This window comes from Microtus oregoni, unplaced genomic scaffold (genome assembly GCF_018167655.1).
Source record: "Microtus oregoni isolate MIOR12 unplaced genomic scaffold, Mior012 000087F_ref0000451, whole genome shotgun sequence".
NCBI lineage: Eukaryota > Metazoa > Chordata > Mammalia > Rodentia > Cricetidae > Microtus > Microtus oregoni.
This window is the reverse complement of record NW_024544554.1, coordinates 2,030,283-2,051,577: the sequence shown is the minus strand read 5'-3', so window position 1 is coordinate 2,051,577 and position 21,295 is coordinate 2,030,283. Positions and strand designations below refer to the sequence as shown.

At 44.0% G+C, this 21,295-nt stretch overlaps 1 protein-coding gene across 1 annotated transcript in view; it reads left to right on the top strand.

Moving 5' to 3' along the window:
• LOC121442173 (3-hydroxyisobutyryl-CoA hydrolase, mitochondrial-like) overlaps nucleotides 1–21,295 on the top strand; it is a 47,606-nt gene that overhangs the window by 20,084 nt on the left and 6,227 nt on the right. Inside the window, exons 5-12 of the mRNA XM_041643602.1 lie at nucleotides 2,497–2,577; nucleotides 5,607–5,659; nucleotides 8,457–8,535; nucleotides 12,856–13,001; nucleotides 13,345–13,431; nucleotides 15,728–15,786; nucleotides 16,475–16,556; nucleotides 20,053–20,172. Coding sequence (XP_041499536.1) covers nucleotides 2,497–2,577; nucleotides 5,607–5,659; nucleotides 8,457–8,535; nucleotides 12,856–13,001; nucleotides 13,345–13,431; nucleotides 15,728–15,786; nucleotides 16,475–16,556; nucleotides 20,053–20,172 — 707 coding nt within the window. The remainder of the gene's footprint in view (nucleotides 1–2,496; nucleotides 2,578–5,606; nucleotides 5,660–8,456; nucleotides 8,536–12,855; nucleotides 13,002–13,344; nucleotides 13,432–15,727; nucleotides 15,787–16,474; nucleotides 16,557–20,052; nucleotides 20,173–21,295) is intronic.

Here is a 21,295-nt window from a genome sequence, read left to right as displayed (position 1 = left end):
ACTAACTTTATATTCTGGTTTATAAATATAGTTTTAAATTCCAGGATTATTCTAGTTTATATGCACAAAACAGTGTGAGTTCTAGAATATTCTACAAGAAGTATATACTCGGGAAAATATTAAAGGTGAATGTTATTTAATTTTAATATATATATGCCTTAGTTAATGTTTCTGTCGCTGTGAAGAGACACCATGCCCACAGCAACTCTTATAAGGAAAACATTTAACTGGGACTGACTGATGGCGTGCAGGCAGATTGGGTGCTGGAGAAGGAGAGAAACCTGGCTCTGTAGGCAGCAGGAAGAGAGTGAAACAGCCTGGGCTTGAGCTTCTCCAACCACAAAGCCTGCCCCCAGTGAGACACTTCCTCCAACAAGGCCACGCCTCCTCCTGATAGTGCCACTCCCTGTGAGCCTACCTGGGCCCTTTTCATTCAAACCACCACAATAAATAATTAGTTGATTTAAATGAAATTAGCTTAAAATAAAATTAGAAGGAACTCTGAGAAGGCTTGGGGAAAAGTGACTTTGAGTTGCTAAGTGAGTCTAACTCAGCAAAGGACGTTTATTTAGTAGGTTATGGAAGTGAAGGAGAGGAAGGGGAAGAGGAGAGAGAGAGAGAGAGAGAGAGAGAGAGAGAGAGAGGAGCTGAGGCTGCAGGCAGGGTGAAGGGAGGGAGGGGGTGGGTAAGGCTTGTCTCTTAAAGGGACAGGACAGACCATTACTGCTACATTCTCCTAGCTGCTTCTCCTCACTTTTTCCTAGGAGCCTTGAAGTGATAAATTACAACAGTTGTCTCTCATTGGTCAAAAGCACATTCCTGGGGCAAGCAATAGGTATTGAGCCATTGCCATAGGGATTGAGCCCTTGCCATAGGGATTGAGCCATTGCCATGGCAATACAAGGGTCCAAGGTCACAGATGTGAGACTGTGACCAGAGGGCAGGGGCAGTGTCCGCTGAGATAAGCTTTGAGACATAGGTCTTTTGTTAACAGACTTGGCAAGCAAAGAATTGGCATGCTTTTCTTTAGTAACCTTAGTTGGACATCTGCAGCTCTGACCTTGTGCATAGCTGTAAGGTTTTAAACTTAAGGTCTGTTTACCAAAGGCCTTTAGTCTAGTTTGAACTTGTTTTGAGGTGAAAGTGAGCTAATTGGTGTGCAATTAGTCTGAGCCAAAGAGTAAAACAGGCTTTTTAAGTGTCCACAGTCCTTGTGGGACAAATAGATCCAGTTATGAAGCATGGCCCAGAATATATTCTATATATCAAAACTATATAACTAAATGAAAAGTCATCTTCATTTAGGTATATGTACCCATAAGATTGAGATGCAATCATGAGATGACATATCCATGTCACAGGAGATTGCACACTACGGTATTGGGAAGACTACATATACACATCGCAGGAGATTACACACTACAGTGCAGGTATTGGGGAGAACTACATATACACATCACAGGAGACTGCACACTACAGTGCAGGAGATTACACACTACAGTGCAGGTATTGGGAAGACTACATATATACATCACAGGAGATTACACACTACAGTGCAGGTATTGGGAAGACTACATATATACACCACAGGAGATTACACACTACAGTGCAGGAGATTACACACTACAGTGCAGGTATTGGGAAGACTACATATATACATCACAGGAGATTACACACTACAGTGCAGGTGTTGGGAAGACTACATATATACATCACAGGAGATTACACACTACAGTGCAGGAGATTACACACTACAGTTCAGGTATTGGGAAGACTACATATACACATCACAGGAGATTACACACTACAGTGCAGGAGATTACACACTACAGTGCAGGTATTGGGAAGACTACATATACACATCACAGGAGATTACACACTACAGTGCAGGAGATTACACACTACAGTGCAGGTATTGGGGAGACACCAAGCCGCCTTAGCGAATATGAGCAACAGTTTCCAGAGTCGATGGTCCTGCAGGCCTTGCCTGGACAGGATCAACCTTCATCAGAGAGTCACTCATCTTGGGTGGACATCTGAACACTTGCTGTCACCTGCTGTAACTCTTATGTCCCCTGACAGAAAAGAATATAGAGACTGTGACCTGCTTTAGGGATAAGTTCTTGTGTCTGTGACCTACCTTGAAGGACTTAAGGAGTCAGGAACTGTGGGTGAAAGTCTGTGTTTGTGTATGTGTATATGTATTTGCACGTGTGCATGCATGAACGCTTGTGTACATATGCGTATGTTAACAGCACAATAAGTAAAAGAAGAATTTTTTCTTTGAAACTTTGACATTGAACTGTGGGTCTCTGACAAAAGGTAATATGTCCCCAACATAGGTGGCTTCAAACATTAACACCATCTGAAAGTTCCCCTCCCTCTAGCATTTACTGATGACAGGACTTTAGTATCTCTGGCTGTATTGACTGGAAGCCATCTGTATGATTTGTAATTGTTCTTTCTTTGTTTTTTCTCTTTTCCTTCCTTGTTTAGTGCTCTCAGAAGCTAAAAGAGCAAAGCAGAATTTGACTCGGGTTTATTTCAGAGAAGAATACACCCTGAACAATGCCATTGGTATGTGTAGGATCCGCTCCGAGCTCTGAGAGTGAAATCCAGAGCTGGGATAGCACTGTGATTTGTTAGACTGCAACCAGTATGACCAAAACATAGTAATGTCATACTGATACAATTATTCTGTGTTTGTCTAAAATCAATGTGAAAATATGGATTCTTGATCCTTTAGCTACCTTTCTCGGGAGACAAGAAAACACGTATTCCTAGTTTCTAAAGAAAATGAAGTACCATTTTGTGTTTCTCCAGGAACTCTGGAGTGGGAATTCTCTTTAGAATCAGAATTCTAAAGTGAAGTAGAGTTTACTTCAGACAAACATGTTTTGAAAAGATAATTAATACAGCATTTGTATCTATAGTCTAGACATAGTAGCAATATTCTGATTTTGCATGCTGTTGTAAGAACAATGCATCTTAAAGCTACAGTTCAGCCCTCTTGTGGTTTTCTTTAGTGTCATTCCTTTTTTCAACCAGAGCTTGTTCTTCACTAACCTGGGGCCTCCTGACCTTTTTGATATGAGTCTTTCTCTCATGAATCTGTGGAGTTAGATCTTATAGCGGAATACCATTAGTGTTCAGGGGATTTTAGAACATTAACAGCACGTTGTGGTTAAACCAACTTACCGAGCAGTGTGCAGATATTCCCTGACTTAGGATGGGAGTTGTATCCAAATAAGCTGCAACTAAGTTGAAGGCACTGCAAGACATTCAGTATATCCAACCTGTAGAATCCAAAGCTTAACACCGCAGTTCACTGTTCAGTGCTGGTCGCTGACCCTTTACTTCTCGACTGTCCAGCATTGTCAGTATACCTAATACTGTCTAGCCTACATTTTTACATACGAGGTCATTTGGTTTTTACTGTTAGAGATGGTTTATTGCTACTCTAGTGACCGAATGCTAAGTTTATTTTTAAATAATATATGGAATGGATATGCTCTATAGCTTCACACTGTTTCTGAAATTTCCCAGAAATAGAAGACTTTTGTACACATCTTTTGTTTTGACTACTCTTGGATTTTTTAAAGTCTTCTCTTTTAACTTAATAATTGTTTTGTCTAGTTCTAAAAATTTTTTTTAGAAGTCTGGGAATATGTAACCCAAAGGCCTGAGGTTTATTCCCTAGCCTTGAGACAAACAGACAGACAGACAGATGACAGACAGACAGACATAGGGAGGGGGGAGAGGGGAGAGAGAGAGAGAGAGAGAGAGAGAGAGAGAGAGAGAGAGAGAATATATGAGAATGAGTGACTATGAGAACAGAGTGAGTCCAGCCAGTCAGGACCTGTGGAGGCTTGGACTGGAAAGACGGTGACTTGTTCCACCTAGCCTGGGGAGAACTGAGCTCTTTGACAGGAGTCATCTTTGTGAATGTTTGGGGAGTTATGGTTCACAGCATAGTACCATCAACAGTCTGTGGTTTTTAGGAAATCAACCAGGAGTGAAGCTGCATGTGTGCTGTCCATTTTGAGAGCCACCGAACACGTGAGATGTGGCTGATGGAATCAAGAAACTCAGTTTTAAATGTTGTTTAATTACAATTTGAATATAAGTGATTCCATGTGGATAATGACCACTCATTTTTTCATGGGATAAAAAGGAAATAGAAGGTGTTTAGGCAGTGTAAAGTATATTAATAGTATCAAAAAAAAACATAAGGTAAAATTTCTGCATGTAGTGATATTATAGTCAGTAAAAGATATGGCAGATTCTGGCTTCATGTCCTACATTAATTGTTGTCTAATAGTTTATATTTGAAATAACTCACTTCTATAGTAGTTGGCAGGGAGTCAGTGTATTTACCTCCACCACAATCAATAACTTCTATAGTTTCTAAAGAGCTGCAGATAGCTTGTGAGTGTGAAGTCTGAGTTGTGCTTTGTTTGTGAATACTTCAGGAATTCCCAGATGTATCAGAACGTGGGTTTATCCTGGCTTTCATCGGGGGTAGTCCTGACAGTAAGCTGTGGCAGAAGCCCCGGAATTTATGTTACTCTGCTCTCTCTGCCAACTCTCTGAGAAGGGAAACAGAGATAGTAAAAGTGTGGGTGACTAGTGGGGTTTTCAAGCAGGGTGGAGTGTTTGAGGATGTGTGTTAAATCTTATTTTATAGATGAGGACACAATTTCCCAGATGATGTTCATGAGGCACCCTTATCAGATGTGTGTTAAATCTTATTTTATAGATGAGGACACAATTTCCCAGATGATGTTCATGAGGCACCCTTATCAGATGTGTGTTAAATCTTATTTTATAGATGAGGACACAATTTCCCAGTTGATGTTCATGAGGCACCCTTATCAGATGTGTGTTAAATCTTATTTTATAGATGAGGACACATTCACAGATGATGTACATGAAGCACCCTTATCTGACATGTGTATGTCATATGTAACACATGCGTTTATCTCATTATTTCATAATCAAGCAGAGACTGGAATCTGGGTTTTGTCACCCCACTCTGGGATTGTTCTTTTTTTTTTTAAAAAAAATATTTATTTATTATGTATACAATATTCTTTTTGCGTGTATGCCTGCAGGCCAGAAGAGGGCACCAGACCTCATTACAGATGGTTGTGAGCCACCATGTCGTTGCTGGGAATTGAACTCAGGACCTTTGGAAGAGCAGACAATGCTCTTAACCGCTGAGCCATCTCCCCAGCCCTTCTGTGGTTGTTCTTGCACGGTGTACTTCTCTGCATGTATCCGATGCTTTCATTGTATAGAAAGCAAGTATGTTCTTAAAGCACAGCTGGGAGTGTGGTTTATAATAGAGATGTTAATCATTTTTCTTCATTGTCACATAATACAAAACATTCATTTGCTTCTGACTTAAGACAGTTATTAATCAGCAGTGATTATTTTATCATAAGTGTGAGTGAATTGACATTTAAATACACATTACAAATCACATAATAGTCTTCCTTGATACCCCTTTAAGCATTCGCCAGGGAAACTAGAGTACACATGATGTGACTGTTTGGAAAGTAGGTGTAGTTTATATATTCTAACTTAAGCTCTCTCTCGTTTAGCTACTTGTCAGAAACCATATGTCGCCCTCATTGATGGGTTCACAATGGGTGGGGTAAGTGGACTTTTTCTCATTTTCATTGTGTGAGCTGTATTAAAATAAGGTAATGATTATTTCGTATAAGTGAGACACGGAATGCAATACAGTACAGCTCAGTGAAACGTGTATGTTTCAGTTTCAGATCCTGGAAGATTTGGTGTATTGGAGCCAAATGAATATTCCATGTTTTTAATTATGCTATAATCTATTTTAACCTCTGTAATTATCAGACTCTCTTAGGCCACAGAAACTGATTGTACTTTTAAAAACGTACTTGTGTGTGTGTGCGTGCATGCATGTTTGTGGTGTAGGGGGATAAAATTGAGACTCTGCAGGCAGGCATGTGCCGTGCTGCATGGGTGGCAGTCAGAGGATAGCTTGTCTATCAGCTTCACCTTCTACTGTCCTTGAGCCAGGCCTCTTGTTATTTTTCTGCTGCATATGCAAACTTCAGTGGTTCTCCTGATTTTATTCCCATCTCCTTTGAAGAGCCCTGGGTTTAGACACCTGGCTGTATGTAGGTTTTGGGGATCCACACACAGATTCTCAGGCCTCTGCACCAAGTGCTTTGCCCATGAGCCCTTTGTCCAGCTCTGCCCGCACTGGTCTCTTTACATGTGGGACGTGCAGTGAACTCGGGGCTGCGTGCACACTATGCAAATGTTCTTACACGAAATCCTTAGCCCTTGCCTTTTGAGGCAGGGCTTTAGTATATAGCCCAGGCCAGCTACGAACTTGTAGCGGGCAACCTTGAGCTGAAGACATTCCTGCCTCTGCATCCCCAGTCTACATCGCTGCAGCCCACTCTCCTGCTGACACATTACCAGAGTGCTTCCGTAGTGCTGGGAGAAAACTCCATTAGACCTGCAGTAGCGGGAGGTGGCTCACTGAATTGTTCCCGCCCTGTAACATTTCACAGTCGTCTCCTCTGAGACAGGGTCGTCCCCTGAGCTTAGGTAGTCTTGGTTTCTCAGGCCTTTGGCTTTTCCCAGGTGCGGGGGGTTGCAGGTGTATGCCACTAGACCCAAGCCGGTGTTCTTAAAAATGTGTTCCTTTCAGTTGACACATGCGTTACTTGGTGCCTGTGCCATCACAAAAAAGACTTGGATGTGCTTTGAAGTTGGAGGAGACATGAAATGATTACAGACCAGATGGCAAATTGTCTGGTGCCGACTGTCACAAATTCTAGTCCCCACAGAATGAGGGGTCAGGAAGGACCTGCAGGGCAGAGAGAGGACCGTGTGGAGAAGTCGGGGAATTGAACTGACCTGGAAAGGCAGTGTGGGCAAGAGAAGACAACCTGAGAAAACCCATCTTTCTCTGTGTGGGGAGAGGACGAGTGCACCTGGGAGGTCAGAGGGCAGCCCACGGGAGTCACTTTCTCCTTCCTCCACGTGGCTTAGGCACTGAGGTCAGCTCCTCAGACTTTGGTGACCACTTTTACCCATGGAGGAATCTCTGAGCCTAGTAGAGTCCAGAGAGATTGGGGATGGGAAAATAGCAGGCCACTGTTTTAGAGGAAATGGATACCCTGGAGCTGCAGAGAGCCCAGGGGATGAGTGTAGGCCAACTGTAGGAGAGGGAAATAGAGGGATGGCCTCAGGTCAACGCTTTCCTGTAAAGGGAAGAGGAAAAACCCACCAGGAGAGAGGGAAAACCTCAGAAGATAATGAGCTGTCCCAAGGCCACTCCCAGGGAGCAGAGGGAGTCCTCTGTCACAGACAGGGAGTGTTCTCAGATGAGCAGAGGTCTGGCAGCTCCTTTGACAAGGTGCAGGGGTTAGATACAGGGTGTTAAAGATTGACTAGTTAATGCAGTAAAGACGGAAGGCTTTAAGACCTTCCTTGTATAGCAGAGAAGCATCTCCAAAATTAATAGTTAAATAAAATACAACATTAAGCTTTAGAATTTTTTTGAAAACTATTTATTTATTTATTTATTTTGAGTCAGGATCTTGGTATTCCATGGAGGCCTCAAGCTCTGTGGAGCTGAGGATGACTTTGAATTTCTGAACCTCTGCCTTTGCCTCCCTAGTACTAAAATTACAAGTTTCTACTTGATTTTCTGCAGTGCTTGAGATTGTACCCAGGACTTTCTGTAGACCTCCCATACAGCCCTCCTATCTACTCCTCCCTTCTCGCCTCCAAATTCATGGCCTTTTCTTACTACATAAGTGCACGCGCGTGCACACACATACACACGTGTGCCTAAATACAACCTGCTCAGTCTGTATGTTATTTTTGTGCGTGTTTTCAAGGCTAACCACTGGGCGTTGGCTAACCAAATCTTTTAGTAGCCAACTTGGAGAAGTTTTATAACTGGTCTCACTAAATGCTGCATGTTAGAATAATGATATGGCTAATTTTATTTGATAAAATAGGTTAAGAAATGTGTTAAATATTCTCTTCAAAATTATTTAAATTTTCTATAAGTTGATCAAGCTTTTATGGTTATTAATACAAGTAATAAGCAGTACTGAGCTTCTGCAGAGGGCGGGTATCTGGTAGTGCTGGGAAGACCCAGCACACAACACAGACCACTGCCGGAAACTGCCCACTTAGAGCAGGCCAGGCTCGCCTGGCAGAGATACCTGTGTAGTTTTGTGTGGAAAGTTCATGGTGAGGCTTGGGGTTTCCTTCAGCCCACGTGCTGAAGCAGATTGCTGTGGAATGTAAGGTAACACCTGCTTGCTTTGTAATACTTGTGTGTTAATCTCTCCATTTTTACCACATGTTAAGGCATTTGTAATACTTGTGTGTTAATTTCTCCATTTTTACCACACGTTAAGGCATTTCTTCCCCTTTTTCCCTAGGGAGTTGGTGTTTCCATTCATGGGCGATTCCGAGTGGCTACTGAAAGAACCCTCTTTGCAATGCCAGAAACGGGAATAGGTAAAACACCAAAAAAGCTTTTGTAATTCCTTTTGAATCACATTTCTTTACTACTTCTCAGATTATTTTATAGATATACATATGTAGCCAGAAGACGCCATATGAGATACCACAATAAAAGAACTTACAAAAATGATACTCTATATTAGCTCAGTAATTATAGCACAGCTAAGCCCATAATACTAGTTCCCTGTCGTTAATCTCAGGTAAGGTTAAAAAAATAAAAAAATACCCTCCCATTTCCATTCATCGGTCAACATTACTATTTTGTGTTAAAAGTGAGTCACCCTAGCAAGGTTTGTTGAAAGGGCCCCTGTGTCTTCAGTCAATCACTGTGGTCCCCGCCAGATGTGTGTGCTCTCTGTGGAGGTGCCTGCTGCTCTCCATTGCAGATAGCTTTTGGTTTGGGTTGTGTTCACTTGCCCCTCAGTGCTGAGACCCCATATAGCGTGGTCCCGCGCCAGCCTTCTCCATGCTGCTGTGGTCTCTCCGAGTTCGTGTGAATGTCAATCCTGTTGTGACTGGAAGACAGTCTTTCCCTCTACTCACCCGCCACCTCCAGCCCTTAACAGTCTTCCTGCCTGCTCTTCCTGACAGACCCCTGAGCCTTGAGTGTCTGACAAAGACATCCCGTGTAGGGTGCCAGTCTCTCTCACTCTGCACACTGTCTTCCTCGTGTCTCCTCCTCCCTAGCCCTTTTTCAGGTACCTAACCTCTGGTGATTCAGATTGCAGTCTGGATAGCGAAAGCTTAGAAGCTGACATTTGCACACAGTATTGGTCTTTTTGCTCTGAGTTACCTCACTCAGAATGAGTTTTTGCCTAGCTGCATTGTGTAAATTGTACCACATTTTCACAATGTGTTCATGAGCTGATGTACATTTCGGTATTTCCAGTTTGGGGCTATTAAGAATAGAGCAGTAATGAGCGTGGTTAAGCAAGTGTCCTTGTGACAGGATGGAGAGTCCTCTGGGTATATGCCCGGGAGTGGGTAGCTGGTTCTTGAGTTAGATCGATTTCCATGTTTTCTGTGCTAATCCTACTGATCCATGAGCACTAGGAGATCTTTCCATCTCCTGATGTCTTCTTCAGTGTCTTAGAGTTTCTATTGTGCAAGTCTTCTGCTTGCTCAGTTAGAGTTATCCTGAGATATTTTTTGTTGAGGCTCTTGTAAAGTTACTATTTCCTGCATTTCTTCTTTCCCAGTATGTTTGTCATTTGTATATGGGAAGTCTACTCATTTGCGTGTGTTGATTTTATGTCCCGCTACTTTGCTAAAAGTGTTTAAACAGCTGCAGAAGGTTTCCTGGTGGGGTTTTAAAGCATCATTTGTGTATCCAATCATATCGTCTGCAAATTAAGATACTTTGACTTCTTCTCCAAATTGCATCTCCTTGATCTCCTTCAGTTGTTTGGTTGCTCTAGCCGAGACCTCCAGTTCTATGTTGAGTAGGGATGGAGAGAGTGCACTACCTCATCTTACTCTTTATCCCCATCTAAGTTGTTGTTGACTGTAGGCTTGCTGTAAGTTACCTTTATTAATAGGTATGGCCCACGTATCACTAGTCTCTCAATCCTGCATCTCTGGGATAAAGACAAGTTGATAATGATAGATGTTTGCTTGGATTTGGTTTGGGAGTAATTTACTGAGAATTTTTGCATTTATATTCGTAAGGGGTATTTGTCTAAAAGCTTTTTTGTTAGGTTTTTGTGTCACTTAGATATTGGGGTATTAGTGGCTTCTTAAAAGCAACTAGAAAGTGAACCTTCAGTTTCTATTTTGTGGAGTATTTTGAAGAATATTGGTCTTAATTCTTATTTGAGGGACTGGTATAATTCTGCGATGAATCCATCTGGCTCCCTGAACTTTTTTGTTGTTGTTGTGAGATTTAATTGCTTTTATTTCATGAGGGGTTATGGGCCATTATACATTGCTTATCTTGACTTAATTCTGGTAGGTCATTTATATCAAGGAATTCATCTGTTTCTTCTAGATTCTCCACTTTAGTGAAGTATAGATTTTTAAAACTATCCTTATGATTTTCTGAATTACCATGGTGTCTGTTGTGTCTTCCTTTTCTTTAATTTTATTCAGTTGGAGCTTCTGTCTATTAGTTGGTTTGGGGATGTGTTTGTCAGTCTTGTTGACTAGTCTCAAAGAACCATCTCTGTTTCATTGATTCTTTGTATTGATTTTGTTATCATTTTTATTTCATTGACGGCAGCCCTGAGTTTATTTCCTCCCATCTACTGTTTGGGGTATTATGTCTTCTTGTTGCTCTAGAGCTTTTAGGCGTGTGGTTAAGTTACTAATACGAGAATCCACTACATCTTTGTTAGCTTGAGGAGTATTCCTTCCATATTGCTGAAGAACGGGCATTGGTCCCTTCTTCACACACTGTACTGAGGAGCTCTAAGGGGAGCCCTGGATGGGGTGACCCTGAGGTGTGACTAGGGACAGCACCAGGCCATTTGGTTTGTGCTCCTGGGCAGAGGAGGCAGGTCAGGAAAGAGCACTGTAGTTGAAGGGATGCGAGCCCAGAGCTGTTTTACCTGTGGAGATGCTGGCTCACCATGTGACTGCAGAGAAGACAGCCCTGAGTTTGGTGTTTGAGGGAGAAGGCACAGCTAGGTTTGAGGCTGTTCATCAGCTTGAGCCTATTCGACAGGACCGCAGACTGCTTGGCTTAAAGCAGCACATTGGTTCTCACATCTCTTGGGGCTGAGAGTCAAGGTCAAGCTGTCTTCATGTGGCCTTTCCTCCATGTGTGGATCTCTTTCATAAAGATAGTTCTGTTGGTTTATGGCACCCCCTTGCACTCCCACATACCCGAATGTCTTGGACCTTTTCATTGGGCAAAACCAGCTCCCCAGTAATAACATAGAAACTTATTCATTATAAACGCTTGCCCATAGCTTAGGCTTGTCCTAACTAGCCCTTACAACTTTAATAAACCTATTTCTATTCATCTGTGTGGCCTTTTGGCTTTACCTGCCCTCCAGCTTGTCTTGCTCGCCCTGCATCTCCTGGTGACCCCGCCTTTCTCCTCCCAGAGTCCTCTGTGCCTGGGTGTTGGCCTGCACTTTCTGCCTAGCTAATGGTCATTTAGCTGTTTATTAAATTAAGGTCTTTACAGTGTACAAAGGGATTATTCCATAGCACCTGAAGCTACACCTCTAAATAATACAGTTACATTGTGGGCTGAGGCTTCAACATCCAGATTTGGGGAACAATTTTGTTAATAACAGAGTAATCCGCATATAGATTTTACTAAATCCACGGGAGTCAAGGCAGCTAACCCCAGGTGGGCATCCTAATAGCAGGTGTGGTCTCTGCAGCACTCAGAGGTCAAGCCCCTAGAGACTGCGACGGGGAAAAGAAGCGCTCATTGTGTGTAAGACAAGTGCACATGTCAGGACCGCAGGGTCTCCTGTGTTCAGAGTGTCCCTGAGATTCTGGTCAGGAGGTGAGTGCCGGGCAGATGAGAAGACTCGAGAGACTGGGCCAGTGTGTGATCTAAGAGATACAACTGAAAACATGGGTGGACATTTACAGCTGTGTTAGGGTGTTCTCAGAGAAAACACAGCCTCTGGAAAGTTTCAGAAATGGGAAGTAAGACTCATGTTTAAAATACCGTACTTTCTGGGCATCACTCATGCCTGTAATCCCAGTGCTGAGGGGGCGGCGGGCTGAGGGAAGAGACCACAAGTCCACGTCCACGCTGGGCTACTCCGAAAGGCCCTCTCCCGGGTCAATGGGAAAAGAAGCTCCATGCTTTCTGTTTGGAAAGGAGATACTTTGTTAGCTGCTCTGATTCTCACTCTAAGGAGATACTTTGTTAGCTGCGCTGACTCTCACTCTTTAGGTACCGCCCACCTTTTGTCTTTGAGACAGGGTCTCTTTCTCCTCCGGGAGCTTGGTCAGGCTAGTCATGTGACCCGGTCCCTCCCTGGCTCTGGCTTGTCCAGTTCCGGGTCTGAAATCAGAGGCTGCTACCCCTGAAGTTTTAAGTGTGAGGTCTAGGAGTCAAGGGCAGGTCCCCACTGAGCCGCCTGTCCCCAGTGCTGCATGCTCTTAATATACAAGGTACTGTCGAATACTTGACTGCGTACGTCACATACTTTAGTGACCTCTCTAGCAGTGAGATGCAGAGAATTTGGAAAATGTACAAAATACGTTAACAGTTTTATAACATGTTTGTGATTTGAGTTCAATGTATAGCATATAATATTTGTAGTACAGGTTCCGTCTGTGTAGACAATCTAAGAGATTCACTCCACCCTCCATTCGAATTATTCTTTTTGCTGTCCTTACTTACAGGGCTCTTTCCTGATGTGGGTGGCGGTTATTTCTTGCCACGACTTCCAGGCAAACTGGGCTACTTCCTTGCCCTGACCGGGTTCAGACTGAAAGGAAGAGTCGTGCACAGAGCAGGAATCGCCACCCATTTTGTAGATTCAGAGAAGGTAATTTTTGGGTTGAGATCATGGGTCTTGGGGAATATGAGTATGAAGGTTGAATTTATTCGTTAGAGCTATATGACCTCAGACAAAGTACTTGAGCCCAGCCCCACATCCCCTCCTCACCATCCCTCTCCTCTTCCACGCTATCCCACAGCACAAGGGCTGCTTCATTTCCTGTCTCGTCCTCCCTTTGGAGGCAGCATTTGCTGTGCATGTGCATGGAGCTGCAGTCCACGTTTCTGTCAGGGCTGACGTGAAGGGAGCATAGATCTTAAGATAAGGACCCCAAGGGGTTAAAAGCTTTCTGCCTCTGTCAAGTTGCACGTCTTGTTTTCTTAACTTTTAGCTGCCCAAGTTAGAGGAAGAGTTGCTGGCCTTGAAGTCACCCTCGGCAGAAGATATTGCGGGTGTCTTAGAAAGCTACCAGGCACAGGTAAGTGGTTCCCAATCACAGGGAACATACGGTGCTCACACAGCGAGCGGTCAGTAAGCATTGGTTCTCTTCAATAGAAAGCATTGAGGAGCCGGGTGGTGGTGGCGCACGCCTTTAATCCCAGAATTCGGGAGGCAGAGGCAGGCAGATCTCTGAGTTCAAGGCCAGCCTGGTGTACTGAGATAGTTCCAGAACAGGCACCAAAGCTGCAGAGAAACCCTGTCTCAAAAAAAAAAAAAAAAAAAAGGAAGTGGGGGAGGGAGGAAGAGCATTGAGGGTCATTTATTGAGAGGACCAGAGCTTCAGTGTTGGGGTAGCCACCTGATACCTGCCCTCTTCCTGTGAAACTGCATAGCTTGTCTTTTGAACGTAAGTGCTTGGCTTTGGAAGGAGCTTCTGCAGAAGCTTTTGTTGTGCTCTGTGGCATCTCTGTGACAGAGGTTCAACGTTCAGACTCTTTGTGGCGCTGCCAAAACGAACCGCTAATAATACAATGTGCTGCGTTGTTTCATTCTTATGTCACCTGAGTTTTCTTATAAAGGCCAAAAATAGAAGCTGGGGCGGTAGCAGCCCAGTCAGTAACGTGTTTGCTGCACAAGCATCACAGGACTTGAATTTGATCCCCAGCACCCACTTACGGGAGCTTTTTATAAATCGAGATATGGTACATTTGTAACCCCAACTCTGGGAAGGTAGAGACAGGAAGTCCCCTAAGACCTGTTGAGCAGCCGGCCTAGCTTAGGTTAAGAGGTGAGCTCCAAGTGCTGATGAACTGACACCGAAAGAGGAATAACACATAAGGTTGATGCCTGGTCTCCACAGTTACATATCCACACTATACATGTGTGTGCGGGCACGTATACACACACACACACACACACACACACACACACAGCCAAGAATCCTTACAAATCACAATCAAATACATGATCGTCTAAAATTTCACTGGAATTGTAGTGGAGGAAGAAAAGGCAGAGATTGATGAAGTGAGATGAAATGAGAGAAAACAAAGGTGGAAATGATGTATCAATACAATGGCAGCTTTAGAGAAGAGGGCTCTAACTACAAGCGAGATTGTGACATCATCCTTGGGGGGGGGGTGTCAGCCAGAGCAGCTGAGTCCTGTGGCGAGCCCTTTAAGGAGCCAGGAGCCTCTGAAGTCTTGCGTGTCCCACACTGTGGGCAGGGGTGTAGCGCGGTGGTGGGGTGTTTGCTCGGCTGTTTCTTCAGTGCCACAGAGAGGAAGGGAGAGAGTAGGGGAGGAAGAACGGAGAGGCCTGGAGGCAGGGATACTGGTGTGGAGCAGGGAAAAAAATAATAATGTCTTGCAAGTTTTAGTGTGTGCAGCTACATCTCCAAAAGTCTAGAAAGGCCGGCCAAGGGCCGGGGACGGGCGGGTGCTGTACAGGAGGGAGAGGCGCCTGGCAAGTGGGAGGACCTGAGCGGGCTTGCAGATCCAGGGTCTGCCGTCCTCCTCCATGCGCTGGCACTCGGGGAGCTCCTCCTGACACCTGGAGGTCCTCGCCTGGTCCTGGGAATGCGCCATTCAGTTGGCAGCTGTGGTGGGCACGCCATATGACTTACTGAAGATAAACAGGACCGTCTAGAGAGCTGGATTCCTAAGTACTGGAATGGAGAAACACATGATACGCAGGCTTCCAAGCGAGAGCTTGATTAGAGTTCAGTGTCTAAAAGCTGTGTAACAGGGCTGCCTTGTAGACCAAAACTCAGCCCCTTGCTGCAATGCAGCCTCACCTTCTGGCACACCAAGAGTGGCCTTGGTAAGAATGATCTTGGTAAAGCGGCACGTGTTTATAAGAAGGTGCCTGCTGTGTCGTGTGAGGTATGGGTGGTCAAAGAGAGATTAACTGAAATATAAACAGGAGAGAGCTCAGGTTGAGAGCCCGTAAAGGATGAGTACTGAATACTGTAGTTGTCTAGCTCCACGAGGTCAAGCTGCAGGGATGCCAGGCAGGCAGTGGGGGTTTCTAGTTCTGACGGGTACTTGACATGGTGTTCTAAGGTCTTGGGTCCTAGGCTCTTATCTTTAGATGCACAGAAACATTAAGATGACAAGAATAAAGAAATAAGGGTGCCTTTGGCACTTTGAAGCGCTTATCTGGAGCTCTGCGATTCTCTGATGTTTGAACATACGGTAGCAGCTATTTATGGAAGTGTTAAATGGAATTTGAATGAAAGCGATAATCTGTCACAAATGTGTCATTAAACGTGATGAACTTGTAAAGGATTTTTTAAAAAAGATTTGCGTCACTTCAGATTCCTTCTTTTCAAACAGTCCAAGATGGATCAAGACAAATCTGCCATATTTGAGGAACACATGGACAAAATAAACAGGTACTTAACTCAAGGTACTGATCACGCTGTCCTTTGGGAGGCTGAATCAAGTCAGATCTGCTCCCGCTGTCATTGTTTGAGAAAGCTCCACATTTTGAGACGGATAGTATCCTGCTTTTCTTTTCATTTACCTTTGAAAGTAACCTCTCACCCACTCTTGCAAGAGGAGTTATTCGTTGCTGGCCTCTCCTGTGCTTGCTCATTTTAATACAAATATCTCTTTTTAAAGTTGGGGAGAAAGGCCAGAGAGTAATTGAATTATCTTACCTTTTGTCTTCACAACATCATCTTCCAAGAAGGTACTATTAGACCGCTCAGCCAGAGGCTCTGTGCTGTGATCTGGGACTAGCCAGCTGGCCCAAGGGAAGAGCAGGAGGAAGGTGGCTGGGAGATAGTGCTGTCCTCTCTGTTCTGAAGCTTCGGGTTTTGTAGTTTAGGCAGTATTTAAGTGTAAGTCCCAGGAATGCACAGAAGCAATTGAGAAGGCAGGAGTGGCTTCACGGTTCACTGGCAGTGGAAGACAACAATTGTTCTTACCGGGAAGTGGTGAGCATTTCTTCCCTAGCAAAACCCCTTGAAAGTCTTCCTATAGAAACGGGGCTTGGGGAAAGCCAGTGCTCAGGCGCACTGGTGTCTTGGATATGGGAATTTCTTGTGTGCTGGTGAAATTGTGCTTCTCTTTTTACAGTTGTTTTTCAGCCAATTCTGTGGAACAGATTATTGAGAACTTACGGCAGGATGGTTCACCTTTTGCCATACAACAGTTGAAGGTAATTCATGAATCCTTTCTGTCCCAGCTGAGTCTGGACATCTTGGGACAGGCAAGCCTGCCTGGGGGGTGTCAATATTCCATGATGTTGTTTACAAAGCCTCTGAAAGCCTTTCTCCTAAACCGTGACTGTACCCAAATGTCATGTCTATCTTCTGGCTTTTGAGAAACGAAGTGAAGCTGGTTTTGTGTCCTTTGCATGTAACAGAGAAGGACTTTGGTGGCAGTATTGCATGTAACAGAGAAGGACTTTGGTGGCAGTATTGCATGTAACAGAGAAGGACTTTGGTGGCAGTATTGCATGTAACAGAGAAGGACTTTAGTGGCAGTATTGCATTTCCAAATGTCCCTTTGTCTTCTGGGAGAAGCCAATAAAAACATTTTTAGAAGGACTGCGTCACTGCAGAGTAGACACCTGGTGACATTACAGTGGCGATTTAGCCTATTAATAATGTTTAATATGAAAGATGGCCTTCTTTAACCGAGCGATTAAATAAAGAAGTGATACAGTGTAAGCTGGCATGCTGCCATTTCCTGTCACCGCTGAGTATTAAGCAGTGTTCCTCAGAGTTAGACTTTCTACACATACCTGGTTAACAGTGGAGAAAAACCATTTGGGCTATGTGTTATATGCATGGGCTTGATACCCTTGGGCCTGTCATAGGATTGAAGCATCTCAGGATCCTAGACAGAGAAAGAGAAGGTCTGCTTCTCCACACTTGAAATGTGTCCTAGCCTGTCTTCATCTGCAGATGAACCCACATTTCGCTGCACAGCAGTGGCTTGGATGTTCATTTCCAGAATGGCAAGACACTCCATTGCACAATGTATCTGGGGTTCCTAGCAGATTTTTACTGTAAGAATTGTTGTGGCCCTGGACATTTTCATATATGCCTTATTATTGTACGATTCATATTTCTGTTAGGTATATTGCCACAGTAGTATTACAAAGCCCTGCCTTGTATGTACACATATTTATTATCCTAAATACTCTTCCTATAAGGTGGTTTCTGTGAGCCCTGGTTGGTTCCACACTCTTACCACTATGTGCTACCATTTCTTCTTCATTTTGGTCATTCAAGAGCACATAAAATAACATTGTATTGTGGTCTTGATGTGCATTTCCATGATAACTAATGTGGTCAAATGCCATTTTATATATTGATTGACCATATGAGTATCTTTTCACATGAAGTACCTTTTAAATATTCATCATATTTTGTAAAAATTTATCCGTCCTGGATATGAATCCTTCAGTTGGCATCTGGATTGCATGCACTTTCTCCTTTAGCCCTTCCCTTCCCTTCTCTTCCTGATTCATAGTAACCCAGCTTGTCTTTCCCCTTTTTTATTTGTTCTTTTAGACCTTTAATGTATTGGTCTACCTTCGAAAACTTTCATATAATAAAATACATCATATACAAAGGCATTAGGACCTTTAATACCTTCCAAAGAGAAAAGTCAATATTATGTTTTACGTTTAGAGTCTCCAAGCTCTCCTGTGGGTTTGGTGACCCCCTGGCAGGACTCACAAGACTCGGCATGTAGTGACACACACTCAGAAAAGCCAAAGGGAAGGCACGTGGAGTGAGATTGGAGAGAACCAGACTTCCAGCACATGTCCATATTCAGTGTCAAGATGATCACTCTCCACCTAGTGCACTGGAATTCCGGTGTCCTTAGAGGAACGCCCGCACCTTTTCTCTGCACAGGTGCTATGCTCTGTCATTTATTTAGGCCCACGTTCATTTCGGTGACGTTGCAGGTTTTTTTTATAGAGAATTGCATCTGTATGTTTTTCATCGGATTTATCAGTAGATAGTGATGGTTTTGATGCCTTTGAAAATGGTATCATTTAAAAGTTAATTTCTGTTTGTTAAGATATAGAAGTAAAACTGAACCCAAAATTTGTATATATACCTTCTACCTTGTATCCATGATGGCTAAACTCATTATGAAAGTATTTATAGTTTACAGATTACTTTGAATATTTGGGGATTTAACTTTATCTTCCCTTCTTTTTTTTCTTCTAACTTCTTCACCTGCATCCTTCCCACTTTCCGTTCACACCCCACTGCCCTTCTTCCTACGTTGGCTTATACCATCAGCACTATTTAGTGGGAATGGTGAGAGCTCCTCATGTTGTCTTCCTGTCCTGGGGAAAGCTTTTCAGAACACCGATGTCGCTATTGCTGTGTGAGATCTTTATCAATCAAGACCAGTTTGAAAACCTGAGGGCATTGGTGTCTGAGCCAAGCACTCAGGCAGAGGCCCAATCCAGTCATCGTCCACGCTTTGTCTTGTTCATGCTTTCGATGTAGTGAATGCTTTTCCCCAAAGAGGGAAGTCATTGCCTGACTGAGTCCATGAATGTAGTGCATTCTCATCCAGTAACAGCATTGCAGGTCAAAGAGAAAGATAAATCAGGGTAGGAAGCGCTAAGAAGAACTTTAAAGGCCGCCTCCTTGCGCCTTCTTAAGGTACAATCCTCTGTGTTTCTCTGTACTGACAAAATTACATTTTAGACACATCTGTTTAATCCCTCTCCATCATCTTCCTTGACTTCCCTTTACTCTCATGGCTGTTACTTTGTACAGAAGAAGGAGGTGGGCAGCCCTAACCAAAGGCAGTGGACCACATACATAGAAAGACAGGAATGTAGCAAGGGGACTTGTTGCTTGTTGGAGAGAAGAGTGTCTTCAGTGGGTAAGAAGATACCCGGTAGATTATAAGGAAGTAATACACATATAAAGCTAAAAATATAAAAGTTTAAAAATAAAAAATATAGAATTCAAAGTGAGAGTTCTTTGAACCCAGTTTAAACTTTGAGCTATCAATATCAATAATCCATCTGAAAACGGTTTGTGCAGTTATAAAGGAGAATGCAGGTATGTGGTAGTCTCTTGTGTCAATCAGGTGGCCACAGTCAGCTGCGTGGCTTGGAACACTAGTAATAGGCTCTTTAGATTCAGAACAAGTCCCATGGATAAGCTGAAGGATCGGATGTGGCATTCTTACTTTTTAATTAATATTAAAGGAGAGTTAGTCATGAGCTGTTTTCTCTGCCCGGGTTACGTTGAGGTTGAGACACGTCCAGCTCACAGCTGCTACCTCCCTGCTCTTTCCTTTGCTTACTTTCTTTAAGCTCTTTGCTGAGAGCCCGGGACAGAGCAGTCAGCAACTCCTTCCTTCCCTTCCCGGCCGCTCAGCTCTCCTTTCCTGCCTTGAGATGATGTGTAATCTGTACAAACACTCCAGTAAGGTTTATTTGACCAGGCTCTGCGTCGCTCCATTTGTGGAAGGGCCTGTGTTCCTGCTGTGGCGGGCTGGCACGTTTGCGTCTCCTGCTTTGGCCGAGGAGTGTTTTTATGAGTCTCTGGCCCGTGGAAGAAGTTCTAAAGCACAGGTGTTAGTCTGGCTTACTTAGGAATTTAGCTGGCTTATTACATACGGCAAACGGGCAGTTGGCTAACAAGGAATATTTTTTTTCTCCAAAGGTGATTAACAAAATGTCTCCGACATCCTTAAAGATCACACTGAGGCAGCTCATGGAGGGCTCTTCCAAGACCTTGCCAGAGGTACTGACCATGGAGTATCGGCTAAGTCAAGCCTGTATGGTAAGAATTTTATATTGAGTGTTGTTGTTTTCTAGTTAGGAAATTCATTGCAGAATATGTAAAATTCTACAATTTTACACTTTATTGCAAGTGGCAGACAGATTATCAAGGCTTGAAGAAAGGAATTGGGCCACAGTCCAGGAACATGATCAGTCTTTAAGAAAACCATGGTGAGCGTGCAGGATGGTGAGCGTGCAGGGTGGTGAGCGTGCAGGGTAGTGAGCGTGCAGGGTGGTGAGCATGCAGGGTCTGTGGGCTCATGGTGAGTGTGCAGGGTGGTTAGCGTGCAGGGTCTGTGGGCTCATGATGAGCATGTAAGGTGGTAAGCGTGCAGGGTGGTGAGTGTGCAGGGTGGTGAGCGTGCAGGGTGGTGAGCGTGCAGGGTGGTGAGTGTGCAGGGTGGTTAGCGTGCAGGGTCTGTGGGCTCATGATGAGCATGTAAGGTGGTGAGCGTGCAGGGTGGTGAGTGTGCAGGGTGGTTAGCGTGCAGGGTCTGTGGGCTTATGGTGAGCGTGCAGGGTCTGTAGGCAAGTTCTTGAGTTATAAAACTTTGAATAAAATCATGGAAGAAAAGTTTACAAGTCTAGGCAGGTGGCATCTAGGTGAATGAGGCAATCAGACACAAGTATCCCCAAACAGATCCCCACACCACATCCCACTAGAACACTAAAGGAATGGAGCCCAGAAAGGATAGTGGGTGCTGCAGGGGAGAAGGACCATGCCCCCATGGAAACGTGGGCTGTCGGAATCACAGCTGAATCTGCAGTGTAGCCCTTAAAAGTCAGAGCGGCTCAGACCAGTGGAAGAACACAGATGCCAACCCAGACCATTTGCCCAGCAAAACCACCTTTCCAAACTGAAGACTAAAGAAAAAGCCCTGTAAGGAAAGCAAGTGGAAGTAATTTGTGATCACCAAGCCACTTCCGTGGAAGGACTGCCCCAGACTGCAGAGAGAGCAGCATAATAACGGGCCACAGGAGAAAAATTCACGTTAGGTCAGTGGTTACATCAAAGGGAACTAAGAAAGCAAACAGCACAAGTCAGCATCTGACACATCTGGCCGTCAGGACACCCTGCTAGAGTAACTGAATAGCGGTGATTCCAGCTCCCCAGTCAAAGGCAC